The sequence below is a fragment of the Equus caballus genome, chromosome 9, assembly GCF_041296265.1.
Source record: "Equus caballus isolate H_3958 breed thoroughbred chromosome 9, TB-T2T, whole genome shotgun sequence".
Classification (NCBI taxonomy): Eukaryota; Metazoa; Chordata; class Mammalia; order Perissodactyla; family Equidae; genus Equus; species Equus caballus.
In genome coordinates, this window is record NC_091692.1 from 58,580,925 (window position 1) to 58,604,747 (window position 23,823).

The following is a 23,823-nucleotide window of genomic DNA, read 5'->3' on the forward strand; positions in this document are numbered from 1 at the left end:
AAATCATTCTAATTCAGAACAAGTGTTACTTATCATACCATCCCATGCTAGTGATGGCCAATGTGGAGTTCTGGAAAGCATAGGATTTCAGAGTGAGCTCTACCATTTACCTACTGTGTGACTTCAAGCAAATCACTTGATCTCTCTGATCCTCAGTTGCTTTTCTATAAAACAGCATCAAACAAAAAGCTGTCTTTACTTTATGGGTTATAGAAGATGATCAAAAGAGATTGCAAATGTGAAAGCTCTCTGGAAGGACTGTACAAATGTTATTGTTGAGTTTTACTAGGTGAATAATCAGGAATGAATAGCAGTGCCATCCAAGGATAGCTTGGGAATAACTCAACCAATGTAGTAGTTGGTCAGTCTTGAAGAAGAGGCTGGCTCCTGGGAAACAGATGGCCTGGCCCGTTTGAAGTGTCTTAAACTTGCAAGTCTTAGGGCTATGTGGCAATTTAGTTGTGCAACCTAGTGAGAGCCGCTTATATTCTAAGCTCTTGCAGTGACAATATTGGCTACAGGAAATCACTGTGTGCTTTCTCATCAGACTTTATTTGGAAAGAGTTTACAAACTAGTGGCCTGGCAGAGCTGCCGGGGTTTAGAGTGCTATGGTTGTACACCAGAGAGAGCAGCCTTTCATGTTTTGTTCTATTACCTCCCTCCCTGGGGATTCAACAGACAGAACAACAGCAAAATCAGAAACCCAAGACAAACGTGCCAGTTTGATGGCTTTAAGCCTCAGCCGAGTTCACAATTGAAATAAGTTAGAATATCTATTAAAAGAAAAGAGGTGCAGAGAAATAGGTCCTCAGGGCGTACCTTCTTTTCTCTGAACATGGCTGACACTATCTGGAGATCTGGAAGAATTGTATCCTGGTACACAGTAGGTGCTTAAGAAAATTGGTTGAAAGAATATTATTGTTTGAAGAAATAATTGAGTAAATTTAATATGGGGCTTTATATTTCTTTTCATCATATTTTTTTAATCCTTCCAAGTCAACTCGAGTTTGGCAAATCCCATGATGAGTAATTGTGCATCCCAGAACAGTTAGGTAATATGCAGACCAGACCCTAAGTCAAGCAAAGCAACATGTGTTTTGGCAATAACTGGTGAGAAAATAAAATATTTGATTGTTGTTGTTTGATAGTTCCCAAGGAGAAAGCAAAGAAGCAACAGATATGAACCAAACAATTTTCTCTTTTGTTTAGGCAAATAGTTCCAACTACAGCCTGGTGATGGAGTCTGACTCAGGAACCTTCTTACCCTCTGGGCTGCAATTCACTGGCAGTGATAAGGCCAGGGCCATCATGGAGGAAGTCATGAGCCTGCTGAAGCCCATCAATATCACACAGGTCTTTAGGGCTGGAGAAGGGACAGACATTAACTTCTGGATTCAAGCTGGAGTGCCTGGTAAGACCAAAAGATGAAAATGTGTTCCTTATATACTCTACCAATTTAGAATAAAATTTCTATTTTAACATGCCACAATGGACACGGGTAGGCCAGTTAATGCATGGAAACCCTAGGCTCTTGTCCACAAGGTATAATCTGATGATTTCCAAAGTTGGGATAATAATACTCATTTGTATTTGTTTACCTGTCTACCTTCTTCTAAATTATAAGTTCCTCACTTTTAGAGATTCTGATGTATTGATTCTGGGGTTGGGTCTAGAAATCTGGTTTTTCTTTAAACAAGTGTCTTTGGTGATTGTAGCACAAGTGATCTCAAGACCAAAATTTGAGAAATAGGGTAGAAGGTAATTATTGCTACTAATATCCTTCTAAGCTCTAGAGCAGTGCTAGGAAATGTTCTCTGACTCAAATAATTCCCTACCCAAATACCATGGTAACTGAAATTTTACCATTAGAAATTTATTCTTCGAGGGTAGGTACTTCCTGCTAATTATTTTCTTCCTAAAGCAAAGACTTCTGTAAGAGGTTGGAGATAAACTAATTTACCCTTATCAGTGATTTATCAGGTTGACTTTTTTTTTTTGGTGAGGAAGAGTGTCCCTGAACTAACATCTGTTGCCGATCCTTCTCTTTTTGCTTGAGGACATTTGTTGCTGAGCTAACATCTGTGCCAATCTTCTGTTGTTTTTATGTGTGATGCTGCCACAGCATGGCTTGATGAGCGGTGCTAGGTCTGAACCAGGGATCCAAAGCTGCAAACCCTGGGCCACTGAAGCAGAGGATGCAAGCTTAACCACTACACCACTGAGCTGGCCCCTATCAGGTTGATATTTTTAAGACAAGTCCTGGGCAGGGATGAAATTATATAATAGGAGTAGGCCTGGGAGGTTATAGGACTAGAAAGTGCAATAGTCTTATGGAAGACAAATTTATACTGCTTGACAAATTTGCTCCAGACTGGCCATGGGAAAGGGTAGTTGATGATATTAAGCATCTATGACCTGAGAGTGTTCCCTCAACACCATTATTATCCATAATCAAAAACATTGTTAAAGGATCCATTTGCAAATTGTTCCATATTTGTATTATGCAAAAAGGAAGTCCAACTTTTGAATAGTTTTAACATTACTGTTTCCAGAACCATTTCTGTGGCAATAAAACATTTCACAAGTTAAAAAAAAAGTGTATTTCTAGATCCACCCTACTCCAGCTATTTTTTTTTCAGCCTGCAAAGTAGATTTCAACAACAGCATACTACAGGGATTTAGGATTTTTAAAAAGCTTATTCTTGAGATATTTTAGATTTTTTAAAGCATATTTTAGATTGTAATGTTTATGATAGTCTTTCCTAACTAAAAATAGAAGAAGCTTTCCTTTATTCTAATACAAGGGCCCAAATGCTCTCCAATGGTTTGTGTACATTTTAACCATATTTGAAATATCTTAAAACAACATTTCCATTTATAGTGCTGTGCATCATCTAGCAGATCCAAGTTCTCTACGTCTGTGTGATTCGTGATGATGATCAAGGTCGAGGGGAAGAGAGTTTTCCCTGTAGGTTGTATAAAATGATTTGTTTGAATTTTAGATTTTTCCTGAGCTTTAAATTTTTCAGTAGGAATCTTCTTAAAATTTGAGAAAAGCTAAATAAGTTTGCTGAGTGGTCAATGTAAGGAAAAGACTGACAGACTGTGGGTGAATTAGAGTGGAGACTGGGGATGGTTAAAGGGCAGGTGAGGAGCCGAAGCCAAAGGCAGAAGTGGAACAAAAAAGCATGTACTCCCTCCTTCCAGGCATTTCTTGCTTTTGTTGCACTGGGTACTAGCTTTATTCTTTCCGTGGAGATATTCCATAAAAATGGTTCTGTTTGGAATTAACAAGTTGGTTTTATTGTCTTCACAAAGGTGAGGATGCCTTTCCCTCTTGCCATGGTAGAGTGGGGAATTTGACCCTATTATGGCTGGTTAGAATTAATATAAGTTACAATTTAGTGAGCTCCTGTTATTTATCAGACACTGAGTTTTTTCACACTATCTTTTTTTATGCCGTACAACCATCCTAAAAGGTAGGTACAATTATCGCTATTTTGCAGATGAAGAAACAGACTCAGAGGGACTCGATGACTTGTCCAAGGCTCTCCTGCTCTTAAGTACAGAGGTCACCCTGAGAACAGGCCACTTTGGTTTCAAGGCTGGTGGCCCTTTTCCCACAATATGCAACAACACAGGGGAGTCGGGAATGCTGAGATGGACTTCCAGATCTATGGCAGTGTCTGAAATGTTTATCTTACTCAGCTCTTGCTTATGCAAAGGATTTCAGTTCATTCCTGCTCCGGAATAATTTGCCCCAGGGGAAAGGAGTTTGTTATTGTCAATAACTACTTACTTCTTCTCACATTCTTTGTTCCACTCCCCTCTACCTCTGTAGATCAGTCGGTAGTTCATTTAGACTGCAACTGATGTTTCCTGGAATTCTTTTTTATTTCCTTTAGAGTATTGCAAGATGGAAACAAATTATTGCTGTTTTTTCCTATTATTATTGAGCTATCTTTTGATATTTCAAGTTTGGGCTATTCCTGGAACAAATAATGGAACTGCTCATGTTATAACTCTCATTACCTATTGAAAATCTCAGGAACTTTATCTCAAAAAGAAAATAAAAATATAACAGTTGTTTACCTTGTATTCTTGAAGATATGGCAAATTATGAGTTAAACCTAAAGAAAGGATTCAAAATAATAATTAAGCTTTGATTTAAATAACTGCTCATCTAACTTTTGAAAAATTAATGAGAAATAATATTTCCAAACTCCAGCCTTCCTTTCTTCTTTCTCTTTTTCTTTCCTTTCTTCCATTGATTCAATAAATATTTACTGAGTCCCTACCATGTCCATGGCCTATCAAATCGCTATAGTCTGATGACTAGGCCTCAATGTTTTTAATGTTACATGTATACTCAATATTGAAATACTAATTTAGAGCACAGATAGAATTAAAATTCAACATGATTTTCATTAGTTATAGAAGCCAAATAGATAAATTTATGAAAGGATCCTTTTTGGAGACCAGAGATGATGTCCTTCATCCATCTAGATGATGTCCATAACAGACAGGATAACTATCAACATAAATAAGGCTTTGGGGAGAAAAAAAGTTAAAAAACATAAGTATCTTAGATGTATTTTCCACATAAACTCTCTATTTCAGATGTCTGTATACTCCAGGCTCCTCCCATTTCTATTCCTTCCATACTCCTTATTCTTCCCCTACAAATTTTACATGCTCTTTAAGGCTCATTCTATTTTCATCGGTGTCCATGAATCCTCCTTAACAGCCCCTGGTGCTCTATTGCTTTTCCAAATTTCTAAAATACTTTTGTAGCCTGCAAGCTGGCACTTGAATTACACTAACATTGTTCTTGGGTTGCTAGGAGTTTATGTGCGCCCTACCTCCTATACCCAGTGATCAGTTCTTTGAGGTTAAGGTCGATCATTTCTGCTTCTTTGCCTCCTCTGTATCTCTGAGTTTAATTCTGGGAAACATTTAAATTTTTGTAAATCTGACAGAGAAGAAACAAAAACATAGAAGTAATTATTTTCTCAACAAGCTTTAGGTCCCTCAGCTTAAGAGTATGGAACAAATAAAGGACGCTGAGGAAAGAGACATAGAGATAGAAAAAATATTGGAAGGCTGATATAAATTAGAGAGACTAGAGTGACTAGGATTGTTTCTCTTAAAAGAGTAAAGACTGACAGAAGTATTTCCTAGTACTTGAATGATTCTCATACAGAAATGGTAAGCAGTTGTCCCCTGACTCTTTCAGAGCGTGACATGCGGTCGTCTAAGAGGGATTCAGGTTAGTCTCCATTCACTCCAGATAGCAGGGAGGTTTCACCTGATTCTCCCTTTGTGAGTTGCAGGGTAGAATTCAGAATATTCATTCTAAATATGTGAGTAATGAGATATAATCCATGGTTCTCCAATATCCTTACATGCATCCTTCTTGAACATCTTCTTTCTTTACAAACTCTTCCATAAAATAAACGTTGATGAAAAAAATTAGATACACTCTTAATATGACCTGAAGGTGTGAGCCCACCCTTATTCCATATCTACCAATAAGAGTTTCCTTCTCTGTTTCAGAATCTGAGAGTCAACCTTTTTATGATATTGTTGGCATGTGGTAGACAGAGAGCTGGAAAGAATTAGTGTTCTGGTTTCACAGATTCTAACTGCATGTGCTATCTTAGGCAAATGATGTAATTTTTCTCAACCTCACTCATTTATTATTAAGCATTCTTATTAATCATATACTATATAGCATGGGGAATCAGTAGTAAAGAAGATAGACACAATTCGTACTCTCACAGACTATAGTACAGTCTAGTGAGTGAGATTTGGTTATCTCATATGCAAAATGGGTATGGTAATCACCAAGCCCCCACATGTGTTCCTCCTCTTCTTCTGTCTCCTATCTCATTGATTGGCCCCACCATGCAGAAACCACTCAGTCATCCAGGACGTACAACCAAGTGGTCTCCAAGTCCTGTTTACTCCAAATCACTTCAATTTCTTAAACTCAGTCACTCCCCTCCGACCCCACAGACCTTGTCTCAACAGTAGTCACTGATTTTCCTATGGTAGCCTCCTACTAACAACCCAACCTGCCTTCTTAGTCCCTTTCATCTAATTGGCTCACTGCTTCCGAAATGAACTTTCTAAATTGAAAATCAATCTATCAATTGGGATGATTTTGGCTGCAAAATAAAACAGAAGACTCAACTTAGAATGACAATAAGGGGATTTTTTAATCCACTTAAAAGAACTCTGGAGCGGGTGGTTACAGAATGCTTAATTTAGTCATCAACCACACCAAAGACCTTGTTCTTTATGTTTTGCCACTTTACCATCCACAGCATGTTGACTTTTGTCTTCAGGCTTGTCCCCTCATGGTCCCAATTGTCTGCAGTTGTTCCAAGCAACAAATTCTTACAAATTGTGCAATAGTGGAAGAGAGAATGTCCGTAATGGAAAACCCTTTTTAACACTGAGAACATCTCATCCAGATGCACCAAAGCAGATTTTTCCTAAATCTTATTGGCCAAAATTGTAACGTGTCCATGGCTAAATCAGGCAGTGGCAGTGGAGTGGAATTACCAAGACTGGCTGATATTGATCAAATTTTACTTCCTGGGCCTGGAGTGGGTCCCAGTCTCCACTGAAAAATATAGCCTCCTGAAAGATGAGAAAAATTGAGATTCTTTAGGAAGAATATGAGGATTTCATTGGTAAGCAACTAAGAGTAATTGCAATACCTGATCATTTCTCCTCCTTGCTTAAAATCCTTCAATGTCTGCCCATTGTCTTCAGAGTATCATCTCTTTACTTAGCATGGAATTCAAGGCTTTTCTTGTTCCACCCTCTGGCTGATGTGCAGCCTCCTTTCTCATGACTCCTCCACTCCTTTCATCTGTCATTCATATATGTCTCATTCATTGAAGTTCCAAGTGCACCCTGGGCTCTCACACTTCCTTGCCATTGGACCTGCCATTCTGTCTTCTTCACCAGCTAATTCCTACTCATCCATGGTTCAGCTCCTTGTTCTTATCCTCTCACAAGCCTTCTTTGATGCCCAGTGGTGTGGGTAAGTGTACCTTTAATATGCTCCCATAACACCCTAGTCACCTCTCCTCGGGGCACTTACCCTTTTCTCACCATTGTGATTGATCGTGAATTCCTCAGAATTCCCAGAACCAGAGAAGAAGTTCCTGGCCTTTGACAAAATGTCCATGAATCAAATGCTGAATAAGTAGGGTTTGGGTTTTTAGGGAGAGTCAGATCATGTGAGAGAGGTTTATGAACTGTAATCCCCATAACCATAAGCTATAGTTACTTTAGTAATAATTTTGCTTCATTGAGCTGTCCTCTTTCCTTACGTATTGAATTGTTTTTAAAATCACATTTTAATTTATTTCATCTTTTTGTGGTAGTTCAGACTCCATATTGAAGTACCAAATATGCAGATTACTCAGAATTTCACATATTTTCCATCTTGCTTATTTCTGTCTAATACCTCATATGGCATGAAGCAGAACTAAATTAAAACTTTCCATTTCTACATTTCCAAAGGCCTTTCTTATAAAATGTTCCAAGAAAGGAGAAGATCAGGACACAAGTAGAAATGGTATTGTAAAGTGAATTGAAGGCTCCGCCTCCAGACCCGGGACTCATATGTTTTCCAGTCACCAGATGGAATAGTGCAACCCAGCAGTTCCATGTCCCCTGCTGTCCCTAATTAAAAGATGCCTCCTTTATGGTGAAAACATTCTGTGTCAGTGATGTTTGGAGAGATTGATGCTGCATGGTGAGCAGACCTGACCCATTGGGAACATGAAAAGAGCACTCTCTGGTTTGAGACGCTAGCCCTCAAACAGCCAGGCAGTTTCATTCAATCAACAGGCATGTCTTGAGTGCCTACTATAAACTGGTACTCTAGACACTGAGGACAGAACATGAAAAAGACCTACCAGGTCTCTGCTTTTGTGGAGTCTACATTGTAGTGGGGAAGGGGAAAGGTCAGTGGGAAGAACAGACTATAACAAAGAAATCAAGAATGGAGAAAATTATTAGAGAGTGATAGGGATAATACAGGAAACTACAGCAAGTGGCTGCCTCTTAGCTCTCACTCAGGTGAGTCAGAGCTCTTGCTTTAATATTCCTCGGCTGCTATGTGCCAGATAGGTATGTATAACATCCACAGCAATGCTACACCACTGAAAATTGCTCATCAGGATGGCTAATAAACTTCCTCTGCTCTTGCCCTTTGCAGCAGACCTGCTTCAACTTGACAGAAGCCATTCTATGTCTTGACCAAAGCCCTCTAGTATGACTGACTACAGCCCAGAAGGAGAAGAGGGCCTTGTTTACACTATTGGGCAGTTAGTCATGCACTACCTTATGAAGTCTCTTCTATTGTTGTCTTGAACTGCTATTTAAAACACGCACTTTCACTTTAAAGTTAGTATACCTTGTATTTTATCTCCTTAACCATAGTGAGGACCGAGAGAGTATTTTATTCATGCTTATATACTCAAAATACCTATTATTACCTGGCACATAGTAGATATTCAGTAAATATTTGCTGATTAGATATATTGATTTGAAGACGAACAGAAGAAAAGTTAAGTCACAGTGAAAAGAAGTTTTTGGTACAGCACCAAGATAAATAGCACATGTAGAAAAACTGCAGGAGCTCAAGGATGAAAGACAGGAAAGACCCGGAAGAAGTGAGCTTGAGCTGGATATTGAGGGATTATGTAGTATTGGAATGGACAGAAGGGGTAGGAAAAGGCATTCCTGGTGACAGAAATAATATGAACAAAGGCAAGTGTCCGCATTAGGGATGGTTAGGAGAATGACTTCACTGGGCAGAGGATTCATCTTGCAGAGCAGTGGGTGGTAAGAATAGTTGAGTATCTCTGGGTCAGATGAAGAAGAGGCATAAATTTCAGATGAAAAACTCTTGTAGTTGATGCAGAGTCACCAGAAGTCTTCAGCAGAAGAGGGACTTGATGAGAGGAGTGTTTTAGAAGGGAGTCTGCTGTATAGCTCATGCCAGGGTAGGAGGCTCAAAGTGAGAGGACCCAGAGTGCAAAGGGAGCTTGAGGAAGTGGCACAAGATTGGAAACAATTATTTTAGAAAATCAGAGGATAACACTAAATTATTGTTCTATTTTCTGCACTATCATGACCCAAAAAACACTATGACTTAAATTTCTCTATCTACTCTTTCCCATGCCTTCTAGAAAAGTTTTACTTCTCTAACTGCCCCTTTCAGGCTCTCAAGGTTAGTTCTTCTGGGTTCCCCTTCCTATGCACTTAACTTTCCATCGGTTTCACATAATACTTTACAAATACTCTAATTGACTCCTTATATGACACTTAATTCAACAGATAGCTATATTATATATAAATTATGGAGGATACAAAAATAAGATACGGCCCCTTTTCTCTGGGAGCTCACAAACAAGGACTGACTGTGATTTGGTTTACTTAATAATCATGAAAACAGGAAGGAAGACTTCATCATAGAAAATTAAATAAAGTTATATTGACATTTTTTCAGAAAAAAATCTAAAATTACTTGAAAACCAGTAAAGTACAAGGAAGTAGGATTTCAAAACAACTTTACTTTTTGTCAGCTCTGTGAAATTTGTCTATCCCTACTTTGAGGGTTGGAGACTGTAAAATTCAGTGTGGCCTATTTTATTATATGATATGATTTCAAAGTACGGTTTTAAAAATATTTTATTACAGAAGATTTCAAACATATACAAAAGTAGAGAGAAGAATCTAATGAACTCCCATGTACTCATCACTCAGCTTCGAGAATTTTTTATTCATGGGCAGTCTCATTTCATCCATACCCCCATCACTTTCCTACATCCAGATTATTTTGAAGCAAATGCCCAACATCATATCACTTCATCTGTAAATATTTTAATTTATATCTCTAAAAGGTAAGGACTCTTTTTTATATATGTACATAACTACAATACTATTATCCCTCATAAAAATATTTTACAATAAATTTTTAATATCACATCCAATATATGGCCAGTTCTCATATTTTTAATTATCTCCAAACTGTTTTCTCCCCCCTCACAGTTTTTTTTTGTTTAAATCAGGATTCCAATAAGGTTCAAACAGCGCAATTGGTTGATGTGGTTGATGTCTCTTAAGTCTCTTTTAATCCATATGTTCTTCCTTCATCTTTCCTCTTTCTTGCCACTTATTTGTTATAGAAATCAAATAATTTGTCTCGTGGGATTTCCTACAGTCAGGATTTAGGTCATTCCATTCCCATGGAATCATTTAACATGATTTCTATTCCTTATGTTTCCTGTGAATTGGTAGTTAAATCCAGAGCCTTGATCTGATTCAAGTTTGGTTTTCCTTTACTTTTTTTTGGCAAGAATACTAATTAAGTGTCTCTCTTTACTTCCATTAGGAGTAATGTCTAGCTGTCTCTCTTTTTATGATGTTAGCCGTCATTGAAGATTATTGCCTAGATCCATTGTTTCATTAGGGGTTGCAAAATGGTAACTTTGATTATTAGTTGAAATAATTCTATAAAAAAGAACTTTCCCCTCATTGACTATCTGGTTACCCTGAGGTACTTTTCTGTAAGAAAGATAGGATAAATGTTTCATTCTTTCCCTTTTTTAACCTACTTTAAAGTGATTAGTTGGTTCCTTAGTATCTCCAAAGATAGCTAATTGGGTTATTTTTTACTATCATTATTAACTAATGGATTTAAATATATAGATGTGCTTCATTCTGTTGCAGTAATTATGCTTCTTAATGCTCAAATTTTCCCTTCTTTGGCCAGTGAGAGGATCTGTAAGCTAGTTCCTGAGTCCTTTTGACATGACCCTTGTGGTCACCGATAGTGTCCTAGAATTCTGATATGACAAAATGTTGGTAATCTTGTAGATTTCCTGCCCCAGATCTGGAATCAGCTATTTCTCCAAGGAGCCCAGTTTCCTTCTACTAGGTCATGGTATTTAGAGGCCACAGTCTGAACATTAAGTGTGCTTATTGCTGCTGGGTTGGTTATTATTTCTATGTCTTTTCAGGGGATAGAACTAGGAAATACATTTTTTCTCTAAAAAAATATTATGAATTATATGATATTTCCACTTCAAGTTCAGGACTACAAAGTTGTACTTTACCTCACTGATGTTATATCTATATCTTCTTTTTCCCTTGCCAATAATCCTTGCTCTTAATGCAATAATATAACCACTCATCTGCTTTATCCCACAATACACACACAATAGTCTCAGAATAACAATACCACGCAAACAACAGCAGCATGATTATTGAAAACAGTTTGTATATTGTAGGTTTTTTTGTCTTTAGTATGCATATTCCACTAGAGATATATAAATTTCTGTTAACCTATAAGGCAAATTACTCTGAATGTAAGATCATTTTCATCTTTCATATTTTTATCTTAAAACCTGAAACTACTGATTTCTAAAATGTTTAAATGCTTGTTTATAGTTTCCTTTATAAAATGAGAAAGAGGTTGCAGATAGGAATAATTATGAGACATTAAAATAATTACCTTGGAGAGTCATAGTTGGATCCTCAGGACATACGATTGCCTATTCTTTCTTCTTAGACTTGACTTCAGACAATTTCACAATTTTAGTTATTCATTCAAGAGATAGCTGGTAAACGCTATATGACATTCAGATAAGAGGAATAAAGAAGGAATTTAACGTGTATTGAGTGCCTACTATGTGTCAAGTATTATTCTAGCTGCATTACATACATTGTCTCACATAATTTCATAAGAACTTTTTGAAGTATACATTATTATTCTGTAACCAGTTTTCAGATAAAGCAATTGGGGCTCAGGGAGTTTCCTTTGTCCAAAGTCACAAAGCTATTAAGTGGAGAAACCAGAATTAACATATTGGTCTGTTTTATTCCAATGTCATATGTAAGGTACATTCCCTATCCTCAAGAAGTTAATGGAGGGTTTAGACATGGGAAGAACAAAGTGTAACTGAAGTTCAGGCAAGAGAGGCATTAAATTGTGTGGGACATCACAAAAGAGGTAACATTTCACCTAATTTTCAAGAAAGAATAGAATTTTGTTGCATGCAGGGAGAGTGCATTCCATGTGAAAAGATGGGAATGAGCAAAATTCCATAGGTAAGAAAGTGCAATGGTTTCTTGAAATGATGAGTAGTCTGGCTTGGCCAAAGTTTAGTTCAATATATGGAAATTGAAAAGGTTGCCTAGGACCCCAGTTGGGACCTGAATGCCATTCTGAGGATTTGGAATAACAAGAAACTTTTGAAGGTTTTGAACAGGTGTGAGACATGAGGCTCAACCCCAGCCACTGGGCAGGCTCTGTCCACCCCCATCCTCCTCCTTTGCGAGACTCAAGATAAAACCTAGCTTCACAGATCCACACATCTCCTGGATTGTTCTGCATGTCTTCTAGCAATTTCTTGCTAAGGTTATAGCAAGAAATACAGCAAACGTGTTTTTTTGATATTTTGCTACTTGATGTTTTGCCAAATTAAATCTTCCAGTTGGAGAGACATAGAGTAGTCCTGTGAAACATTGCACTGTGATCGGCAGTGGTTGTTCTGGAATTCTCAGATATCAACAATGACGTCTGACTGTAATTGGACATAATCTGTTTATTGAACCTTCTTTGAGTCAAATAAGTCTCAGAGTATTGTGACAGCTCATCAATTTCTTATAAGAGCTCTGCGAAAATATGCGTATCAATTTAATTACTTTAACAAGTGTGGGATTAGAAACAACAGGAAAAACATCACAATTCAAGAAATTTTGGTAAAATTGAGTTCAAATTGATTAAGGACTTTTTACTAAGGAAATGAGTTATATCTCAATTGTATACAATAGACTTCTTAGTTTGGGTAATTTCATTGGCTTAAGATCCTCCCTTTGCTCAGTATTAAAGTTCAAAAATGACCACTTAACCTAATATTCTTTTCTTTTTTGTGTGTGTGAGGAAGATTAGCCCTGAGCTAACTACTGCTGCCAATCCTCCTCTTTTTACTGAGGAAGACTGGCCCTTAGCTAACATCCATGCCCATCTTCCTCTACTTTATACTTGGGACGCCTACCACAGCATGACTTTTGCCAAGCGGTGCCATGTCCACACCGGGATCCGAACCGGCGAACCCCGGGCCACCGAGAAGCAGAACGTGCGCACTTAACCGCTGCACCACCAGGCTGGCCCCTAACCTAATATTCTTGTACATTCTTCTCATGGGGATTTCTAACATAGTGAATTAAGTCTCCCTATTATCCCATTTTTATAAGTGTGAGATCGCATAATTCATGATAACTAAACTTTCTTTTACAGTATGACATTTGCTATCTTAATTGTTTTTCCAGTTCATAATGCTTAAATCAAATTTAGTTGAGCTCTGTGAAATCTATTAGTTATGGATCTTTTGAGAGCAGAGAGAGCTGTTGCCTATACTAGGACTAGTTATTAACTATGTCCTTAGTATTCTTCCTTCCTTGCTTCCTTCTTCTTTCTTTTGGTTGTAATGGCTGAAATAGTCTCCTGGCAAGTGAGAGAATAGAATCTTATGTAGAGATAGGGCATGGCCTTCGTCAATACCCAAAACTATCCAGTTTGGGGAGGTTTAAACCTAAGTAAAAATGTTTGCTGGATATGTCTTTACAAAATCCATGTTTTTGCAGAAATAGTTCATTAATTATTGTTAATGTCATATTTAAAGAATGAAGCTCCTCATAGATATTGTTTTAATATCTTTAGTCAGCACTATACTGCAAAGCTCAGTACAGAATAGAGCCATTTCCCAAATGGGTCAGTGATTCCACACTTACTATTCCTGAAAGAAGATTTTATCTGAGATATACTGATTATTGTAGTCACTTGGCATGCTATTTTCAATTGCCCCGCCATAACTTTAATTTTTCATTTTGTGCTAGTGTGGGCCCACTCAGAACCCATATAAACCCAAGATATGTGTTTAGGTTACAGTTGTGGTTCACACCCTTGACTGCACTTTAAAATCACCTGGGCAGCCTTTAAAAATATATCAATAGTGGGGCCTCACTCCCAAAGCTTCAGATTTAGTTGATCTGGCTGCAGGACCACAATAGTTGCACAAGTCTAGGGAGCACCATTTACCAAGAACATATTCATCCCCTAGGACCCCCAACCACACAGAGCACAAGTCCATTGTATTCTATGTGAATAGTGCCTGCTGTACTTGTGCAAACTTGGAGGCCTAGAGAGAGGGCCTGAGCACACCTCTTTTCAGAAGGTCCCCAGGTGATTCCAATATACAGCCAAACTTGAGAACCATTTTGGGGTATAAAATAGCTTAGACATTAAGAGTATGGAGAAGCCATGTAGAAATGGATTCAAAATCTCACTCTACTGTTGCATAGCTGCGTGCCCTTAGGAAAGTCATTTAACCTCTTGGAACCTCAATTTCTTCATAAATAAAATGGTGATAATAATACTTGCCTCATAAAATTATTTGAAGAAAAAATAAAGACAATCTAAGTGAAATGCTTGGCACAAAGTTAACGCTCAATAAGCCACTATTATTATTTCAGGTATTAAATCAAGATTTCTGTATTATTTCAGACTCCTTCACTACCAAGTGACAGAAATCCAACTCAGACTACCTGAAGCAAAAATGGGGAATTTAAGCAAGCCACAAGCAGGCTAGGGTTGGATTTGGTTTCACAGATTCTGGTGTTTGAATGCTCTTAGGACACATATTCTCTCTCTCTGGTTCTTATTCCAACTTCTTTCATGGTGCCTTTGTTCTCTCAAGCCAGCTGTTCCCTTAGGGGCTAACCTATGAGCATAGGCAGCTCAAGACAGCTTTACAGCCTCTTAAGCACAGAAGAGCCCAGTAATTCATCCCATCCAACTCGGGAAAATCACGGTGGCCCAACCTGGCTCATGTGTCCATCCCTGTGGTCAAGATGTTTAGTCCTTAAAATGAGGAGAAGAGGTAGTGTGCAGAGGAACACAGTATCCACCTTTATTTTCATTGTTGAAACCTGATTCAAAATATATAAAATACATAAAACCTCTACCACTCTAGGATCTATTAGCAGATACAGAAGGACAGCCGTAAAGTCCCAGAAGCAATAAAGAAACTCCTGAATTTAAAACACCTAGTCTCCCTGCTCTGCATGACCTGTACACGACAGTCACCCCTAAGATGAACTTAGGACAAGAAAAGCATTCCTTAACTTCTCTGATCCAGTTTACCTGAGGCACTCAGGTTGATAGGCAGATGAGGAGTTGGACACGTTGATGCCAGCCTCCCAGGATTCTGCATGATCTAAAGCCTGAAGCCTTCTCTCCTCCCACTCCCACTCCATAGTCTCTCCTTAGCCCTACAAATGGGAAAACTTAGCAGAGTTATCTATAGGAACACATTCTACAGCTACTCTGCTGAGTATGTTATCCAAGAATAAGGCAATGAGGAAGAACAATCACAAAAGGCCCTGAGACACCCTTTAACATTTGAATTGTTCTAGCCACTTACCTAATACTTGTGGTGGAGAGGCAGCAAGTGTCATGAAAGAGGAACAGCACTCATCTCTTTAGAACAGTGTGCTTTTGAAAAGTCATTTAACTTCTCGAAGCTTCAGTTTCCTGATCTGTAAAATGAGGGCAATAATATTTCACAGGTCTATTGTGAGAATTGAATGTATTTGATAAGTGATAATGTATTTGAAAGTCAATTACACTCTATACGGTTCATCTTCACTAAGTGGTTCCAGGATTTGGGGGACAGTTTTATATTTTAAAAATTACTGAAGAGGCCTTGCTATGAATATGCCTCTCATGTTCACAAAGATTATTGCTATTCACTGCCCTTTGGGTCTTAGCACACTTACTTTGTGGTTACACGAGCGAGTGATGGAGCTGCTGGCATTCACCTCAAGTCACCCTGCTATTTTACTGGTTTAGTGGCATCATTTAGGAAAGCGCCTGACTTACTTCATCCTAAAACAGCATAACACTTCAGAGAAGGAAGCAAAGAAAAAAAGTCACATATTAATAACATTACCGGCTCTTCTATGTCGAATGATGCTTCTGGGGATTTTGAGGCCTCTTTTCAGTTCCTATTCAGCCAAAGTAAATTGATTATGGGTTGATGGGAGTTGGTGGGAGGATTATATGAGTGAATGTGTAAAAGCCAACTGGCTCATGGCTAAGGACACAGATGGCATTCTAACTGACTCTCACCGGCGACATCAAATTCTAGATTATATGCTATGGACTGACTAGTGATTCTCTCTTGGCAAGGATCCTCATCCAAGACAGTGATATTAAAATAATATGCATCAAAAAATATATATAGTATGTATTTTCTCTGACCTGAAAATGGGGGAATTACCATTTTAAGCCTCTTCTGGTGTTAAGACTCTATAACCAAAAGCCCATATTTTCCAAGAAGTGAAAATTGCTTTCAATGTAAAACAGGAGTATTTTGAATGAAGGAGTTGTCTACTCATGAACTTCTACCTTTTAGGAGCAAGAGATGAAATAGCACAGAATTGCCTATATCAAACAAACATGAATAAAGGTTAGCTATGGATTTTAAATTGTTCAAAAGATTGGCACTTCACCATCACTAAGATGTAGGGAGCAAATTGATGAGAATATCTTGGCACTGAAGGAATATATTTTCTTAATTTTTTCTAACATCTGGTCTTGGTACCAATTTTGTTTCAATTTCTGCTAATTATAACCATGCGAAAGCCTGATTTATACAGTTTAAGTATCCCCTGGCAACATGATCTTGTGCTTCTCTCTTTCATTTCCTCCTTACCCCTCCCCTATTTTTTTTCTTGAGAGAATCAGGAAAAGGTTTCCTGTTTCTTAACTGTTGAATCTATTTATGAAAATTTGAACTAAACAGTTTATCACAATTAAACAGGATGCCTCATTCATCAAACCTTCATTTTTCTAAGACTCCCATCCTGTCAGTTGCTGAAAAGCATGTGTTAAGTGGAAGCTGTGTTTGTCTATTGGCGTGCCACATCTGTTGACGATTACAGAGGCACATACCATTCATATCGTGGCATGTGCTTCCCTGTGCCTCGGGTCACAGGCCCTCAGGGACATTTACAAAGTCTGTGCTTTTTAACTGACCTGGAACTAAAGAGCTTAATTTTGCTTGAGAATGTGTTTATGTACCTTGTAAAGGAACTAGTTATTCCCTTTTGCTTTCCCTTATTATGGGGTGTGTGTGTGTCCGCACCAAGGAAGAACCATGCCCGGTAATAAGCTTTAAGACTTTCTTCTACATAACCATCAACCTTTCTTGTAAATTGCTGCTTTTATTTTTTATTCTTTCTTTTGCTAATAGCATATTTCTTGGCTTCTCTTGGATTTTGTCTGTTTTTCTAATACTACTTAATTCTGATTTTATTTGCTCATGTTCTTAGTCAAGATTTGGGTCAGATTTTTTTAAAAAAAATATGGTCTATGTAATTATAAGTGATTGAGACCCTCCCTGGAGTTTGGCCCTCTTTCTTTGGGATCTCTTCCTGATCTGTAAGCATATAGCATTTTTCATTCTATGAGCCATATTATTCAGAAAGTATCTAGAACCTAGAAAAGTGGAGCTGAATCTACAAGTGATGTACCCAGATATTTATCTCTCTAATTTTAACACCTAGAATATTTGGCAATATCAAAAATATTGACCTTTTTTTCCTGCTTTTCATTCCAATATTTAACATTGGGTATACATGACTATAGTAACATTAATTTTTTTTTCACTTAAAAAGGAAGTACCGCTTTTGGACACTGTGAGAACTCATCAATATTATGAACAATTAAATGAATTCTAGGAGAGGAGCTGCCTGAAGTAGTTATTTATATGGCTGAAAGAAAAACTAGGAGGGAAAGAAGTTGAGACTGAAGTTAAAGTCAATGGTAGTTTCATCCATGGTGGTTAATGGTGTTTCTTAATCTTTAAATATCAAGTGTATTGTAATGCTTAATTGTCCTTGATATCTAAGTGAATTACCACCATACTGAAGAAAAGAAGTGACCTATAAATTCTTTGGTGTTTACTGAAGAAGAGCAGCTTGAGGAGCTTTAAGAATTCTACAGAAGAGAAGAAGCTGTAAGATTCTAGGCTACTACGTCCTTGAAATGGGGAAAACAGGAAGCACGAGCATGCCTCTTCTCCAGCATTAAATTTTGCATTGGTTTGCTATTAAATTCAAGGATACGTGAAGGAACCAATTTTAATTGCTTGGCACTTAAAAAACTTGCTCTACTCTTCAGTGAATTCGAAATATTTTGAAAATTTGATTGCATTTTGATCCATGCAAATTTACGTGTAATAAATATTTGCTGTGCACCGAAATAATCTGTCTTTTAAATGCAACTATACAATGCTTAGAGGAGAAAGGGAAGCTAACATTTATTGAAGACCTACGTGGTGCTAAATGTATTACATTCTTGATTTTGTCCACTCTTCTTAATGTCCATTATGAGTAGATATTGCTGTTTCTGTTTTACACATGAGGAAGCTGAGGCTAAGAGCAGCTTGGAGCACTTACCTAACCTAGTATGAGGTGCAGTGCAGATCTGAAATCAGCTCTGTTTGACTGCAAACCTGTTTTCCTCCTCTGCTGTCTTTACATCCCTGGGATTATGTTGAAAACAGTGAAGAGTGGCAGCTTCTTAGTTCATATAGGCTTTACAATCAGTGCAGCCTGATTCACCAAAGACATACACCCAGCCTCACACACACAAATCCACTTGAGGCCTGATTTATCTGGATTTGTGTCTAAATTATCCCATATATCAAATAATGCTGGATCTTTTATCCAGTTTCTTCTTTGTAGCCAGCCTAAAGTGTCTCAAAACTCTCTTTGTCCCAGAGGAATATTAAGAATGTCATCTTATGTTAATCAAGTATATGCTTGCTGTCTCGTATTAATTAAATTTATGGTACCTAAATCAAGAATCCTTCAGCTTGGCTTTTGAAGTACGCTGTATCACTGGCATGGGAAGAGCCCATTTTGAGATTTTCTTACACAAAAGGAAAGAGAGCTACCAACAGGTATTGTTCAGAGCCCTTTCAACTGATCCCCAAACATAGGAGGAATCTCCCTTCTAAGGAAGTTTTTAATAAACCTCATTATTTGACAATTAGTCAAATGTCTAGAATACAGCATTCCTTCATTATTCATTTTTCCACTTCTGGTTATGTTTTAAGGCTCTTTTGATGTTGTTTGCCCCCCAGGTGTTGGTAAATGACCATGACTGCTAATAGGCTGGCTTCCACAGGCGCCTGCTAACAACTGCCTTATAAATATTCAACAGGGGCATTCTGTGCAAAGGGCTGGAGAATTAGGTGAACTGCCAAGTCTTTCCACATCTAATATCTATGATAATGGCTGCAAATTACACAGGACAGAAGGAATGGACTTGCACTGTGAAAAACTGGAGGGGACTCAAGACAGCCTGTGGCTCCTGGCTCAGGCAAGCAGCTGCCTCTCTGAGCACACCTCTCCTGGGTGCGGTCACGGGCCTCACCCCGCCCAACAGCAGGCCTTCCTCAGCAAGTCCTCACCACCCCAAGGAGTAGTGGGCTTTTCTCTTCATTTTAATCTTTGTTATAATGGTAATTAGCATTGCATCCTGAATAGTAAATTAAGAAATCCAAAACAGAATTTTAAATTTAAAAAGCTTTTCCTCTAGGAATCCAGTTGCATTAATTTTGTGGACTGAAGGTAAGCTAAATTAGCCAAGTTTGTGAATTCATTACCTCGTTCTAATCCTCAACATCACAAATGCAAAAAGCTGTCATTAAATTTGAGGACTGAAAAGAACTGAGATTTCTCAAGATGCATGTTGAAAGATGAATTTGAAAAGATCTCACTAAAAAACACAAAAAGTTATTACTAATGTGGGATATTTTATATTCATAGTCTGTACATGGTTTAAAAAATGCCTATTTGCAGTACCTGGTTCAAAAAGAAATTATGCTTTTAGAGCACTTGATCAAATTTTAAATTGAAATACTTATAGTTATTATTTTGTTCTGGTGATATACAAGCACAGTTTATAAGATAATATTGGAAACTTCTTTTGTCGTCGAAGGATATTTGACTTTCAGTTATTAAACATTTTACATCCAAACCGAAGTTAAAAACAAAGAGGAAAAAAGAGACAAAATGAGATTTTTTCCACCCATTTTTTTCATAATATGATTTCAAAAGAGAAAGTACTTACTTCTTTGACAATATTTCACACTTTGTGTTTTCCCTAAAAATATTGATAGTGAAGAAGAAACGGTAGTGATGAAAGCAGTGGTAATAAATTTCATAAAGGTATAGTTAATTTTCACCAAACTAGTTACCACGCTGGTAGTGGGGCAAAAGTGTAAATATTTCATCTTTGATTAATGGAATTCTAATTTTATAAATAGCTATATACCTTGATATATACATCTGTAGCACATTTTAAACATCTGTTCAAGATGACCATTTGGGAAAAGGAAGCTAAAAGGTTCATTGGCTTCACCTAATACCTGTTGTGTGGTTGTATACACTGCATTCAAGTCCCAAGTGAGACTTTGTAAAGAGGAATTTTATACAATTTGCTTACCTTATTATAAACTGTATAACCTAGAATGGCTTTATAAAAACGAGAATGTGATTTCTCTGAGTTTTCAAATGTTATACAATTGTTCAAGACCCGAAACTTAGCAGTTTCAACAGTGGAAATGAGAATAATTGAGATTAAATGCTAGAGGCTAATGGTTCTCTTAGCTCCATTATTACAGGACCTCTCACTCTCTTGTGTTTATTAGTTTATGAAAGATTTTTGCATTCAGAACCTAAGGCCTGGTTTTTAAAATGCTACTTTGGGGTAACAGACTGGTTTGTAGCATTATTTTTTTCAAGCTTGATTAATCTTACCCACAGATAGCTTAAAGGACAGCTTGATTAAAACTACTACATATGCAGGAAATAGATTGCCTTAGCTTAGCTATAAAGCTTAGCTATAAAATATGAAGTCCAAGCTGTGTTTAAAATAGCTTTCATAGGTAACCCTTCAACTAAGAAAATAATAATTTATAGTATTACCACTCCCAAGATACCTAGGCAGCCATTGCTATTAGAAAATTGCATTGCTTCTATCCACCCTTGTTGTATGTTGGCTTCTTTTCTAAAAGCACCTAGAAAGCAAAAGGCCTAGAAGCAATTTTAATGATCCAGGATATAGTCCTTAGTCTCCCCTTCAATCAAGACAAGACCTAAGGCCACCGATTCTGCTAACATCAGAATAGTCTGCTAGTTTCTTTTCATCTGCTATTAGTACAGGGTCCCTCCCTGCCCCCCACCTCCCCCCACCCATGTTACAAGAGGATCTGAAAAAACTCTGGATCCCTTTCTGCTAGAGATCTGTTTATTTTTAATCAGTAAGAACAAAGAGGGCCCCTTCTGAAATTTTTGCTTGGTGACTCCTGAATTAAATATTTGTCACTTTTTTCTTCTCAACACTACCCCTTATGTGTATTGAACTCAACTTAGCATGGGAGTTGGGGGGTGTTGATCCTTTCTTTAACTTTGAGCGGCCTTTGCAAACACTTACCATGGACTAGTAGTATTCAAACAATGTAATTAAGAATCTCTTGTAAAGCTTGTTAAAAGTGTAAATTCCTGAGTCTCATACCCAGAAACACTAATGTACTAAGTCTGGGGTGGGACCCCGAATCTTCGTTTTTCTTAAGTTCTCCTGATGATTAAGATATATGGCCTCTGGGAACCATGCTTTGATGAACAGGATGGGTTCTGAGTCCTTCCTCATGTGTTCACACAATAACTACCTATTGGAACCACCTAAGAATTACGTCATCTGGGCAGTGTTTTCCCAGGTTTATTAATGTTCTCAGGTTCAGAACCAAAGGGATAACAACTAGGCTACTTGGCATGAACAGCAGTTTGGTGGCTACTAAGAGTGCTCTGGAGTGGAAAGAACTGGGTGAGTTCCAGCACCCTGCTGATGAAGCTTTGGCAGTGTTGAGCGACTTACTTCCATGACTCAGTTTTCTAGTGTATGAGTGGAGATAATCATCTTTGCCTTCTACCCACGTAATACCAATCCTCTGACAAATGTTGAGGTACAACTTGTGAAAATAAACTAATTTCTTCCTGATAGTGTAATTATATAAGTAACAGATTTCCAGAAACCAAGCACAGAAAACCCAGCATTTTCCTTACGTTTTATAATAATTTCCCTCAGTTTTAGATGATGGTTTGTAAAACCACTTCCTCAGAGACTTTCCCCATAACGTTCTACTTTACCTTCATCCTGTCTCAATTCATTTCTATAAAGATATTGAGATGGCAGATCACATGTCACGTTTCTAAACCACCCTCTAACTGGTGCCCTTAGAAATCTTACATTTCCCACACTCAGAACCTAGGAGGTCAACCATATTTGACTCTCAGAAAATAACAAACAGCTGCTGAGCTAGCCTGGGATAGTGTATGGATTAAAACGTCGGGTTAAACCACCAAAGCCTTCCCAATCATGAGTCAGTGTGTGGGTGCCTCTATACAAGACTTCATGCAAGGGAGAAGTTGCTGATCAGGAGAAAGCTCTCAAGTGGTTCTTGGGAATTGGAGTTTTTGAAAGGAAGTATCCTTGCCCACCCTCAGTAGAGAAACCTCTCTCATTGTTTTACCCACCTCATCCTTTCCAAACAGTATGTGCACTTCACATCAGAGCAGTGTATGGCAAGAGCCCCTGCAGTCTCTGCTTTGTTGAAGACCAGGAAGATACCTATGATTGAACAAGACAGATTTCTAGCTTTTTGCAATGAGGGAGTACACACAACATGAGGAACCGTGAGGTATCTCAGTCAAGGATGTTAGAAAAGACTTGCAGGATCTGGGTTTGGGTTAGGGGAAGGTTTGGGGAGGGTCCAAGGAAGGAGAGGTTTGCTCTAGATTGGGCGCGCTCTGGAAAGAGGACAATTCTATGACTGACTATCTTAAAAAATCTTATCTATAGGGAGGGCAGACCAGATGATGACTAAAGTTGTAATGGGTAAAGAAGCAGCGGTCGCTCATATTACTCAGAAAAGGGGGATGTTTAGTGTTTTGTGGTTTGTGCAGTGACTTTGTTTTCATCTGGGCTTGCACAAAATTATGAAGTGGCTTGTTGTGACTCAGTTCATCACAGTCACAGAATGCCCTTGTCTGATGCTGGTGTTGTGTGAGATTTTTTATGCGTCCAGCAGGAGAACAAGATGGGCTGGCTTCTTTAACAGCCCGGGCACCTACCTGTGTCATCCCAGGCCCTGTATGTCAGGGGTTGCTTTCTTTTTCAGATTAAATGTCTTTGTAGTATAAAATCAGTTTTAGAGCAGTGTGACTTTTTTTTCATGAACATTTCAGCTTCATTTTGTAGATGCTGTTTTCCTAATTAATCTTCAGCTTTCCCATTGTTTATTTATGATCACTTTATCTGATCTGGACTTGCATCTCCCTAGCATTTAGGGACTTATGCATTAGGGACATTAAGGGATTTAGGAACAGTAAGAAGAGTGAAGAGAGGCTCCTCCCCATGAAGCAGTGGGTCAGTAGGGAAATTATAAGAAAGAGCAAAGGAAATGAAATGGTTGCCAAAGTCTACTCAAGTGAGGAATGGGTGCATGGAGGGATTGATGAATATAAACTGTCAGGCCCATCTGAACTTCATATCACCCCAGATAAGCTGCAATTATCATGAATACCTCTAGAAGCAATAATCAGCAAAACACGTTTCCTACCATTTTATAATTTATGTACATATGTACATACAT

At 38.0% G+C, this 23,823-nt stretch overlaps 1 protein-coding gene and 1 long non-coding RNA gene across 5 annotated transcripts in view; one reads left to right on the plus strand and one right to left on the minus strand.

The window, feature by feature from the left end:
• Nucleotides 1-23,823, plus strand: part of CPQ (carboxypeptidase Q) — a 462,573-nt gene that overhangs the window by 388,198 nt on the left and 50,552 nt on the right. For all 4 annotated transcript variants that reach the window (XM_001490623.6, XM_070222379.1, XM_070222380.1 and 1 more), the window contains one exon: nucleotides 1,211-1,412. In XM_001490623.6, the coding sequence (XP_001490673.1) occupies nucleotides 1,211-1,412 (202 nt within the window). The remainder of the gene's footprint in view (nucleotides 1-1,210; nucleotides 1,413-23,823) is intronic.
• On the minus strand, nucleotides 11,299-15,999 carry LOC138915606 (uncharacterized). Its single transcript, XR_011421636.1, has 3 exons — nucleotides 15,875-15,999; nucleotides 15,520-15,634; nucleotides 11,299-11,662 (listed from the first exon to the last, which is right to left on the minus strand). It is a non-coding gene; the product is annotated as an uncharacterized lncRNA (long non-coding RNA).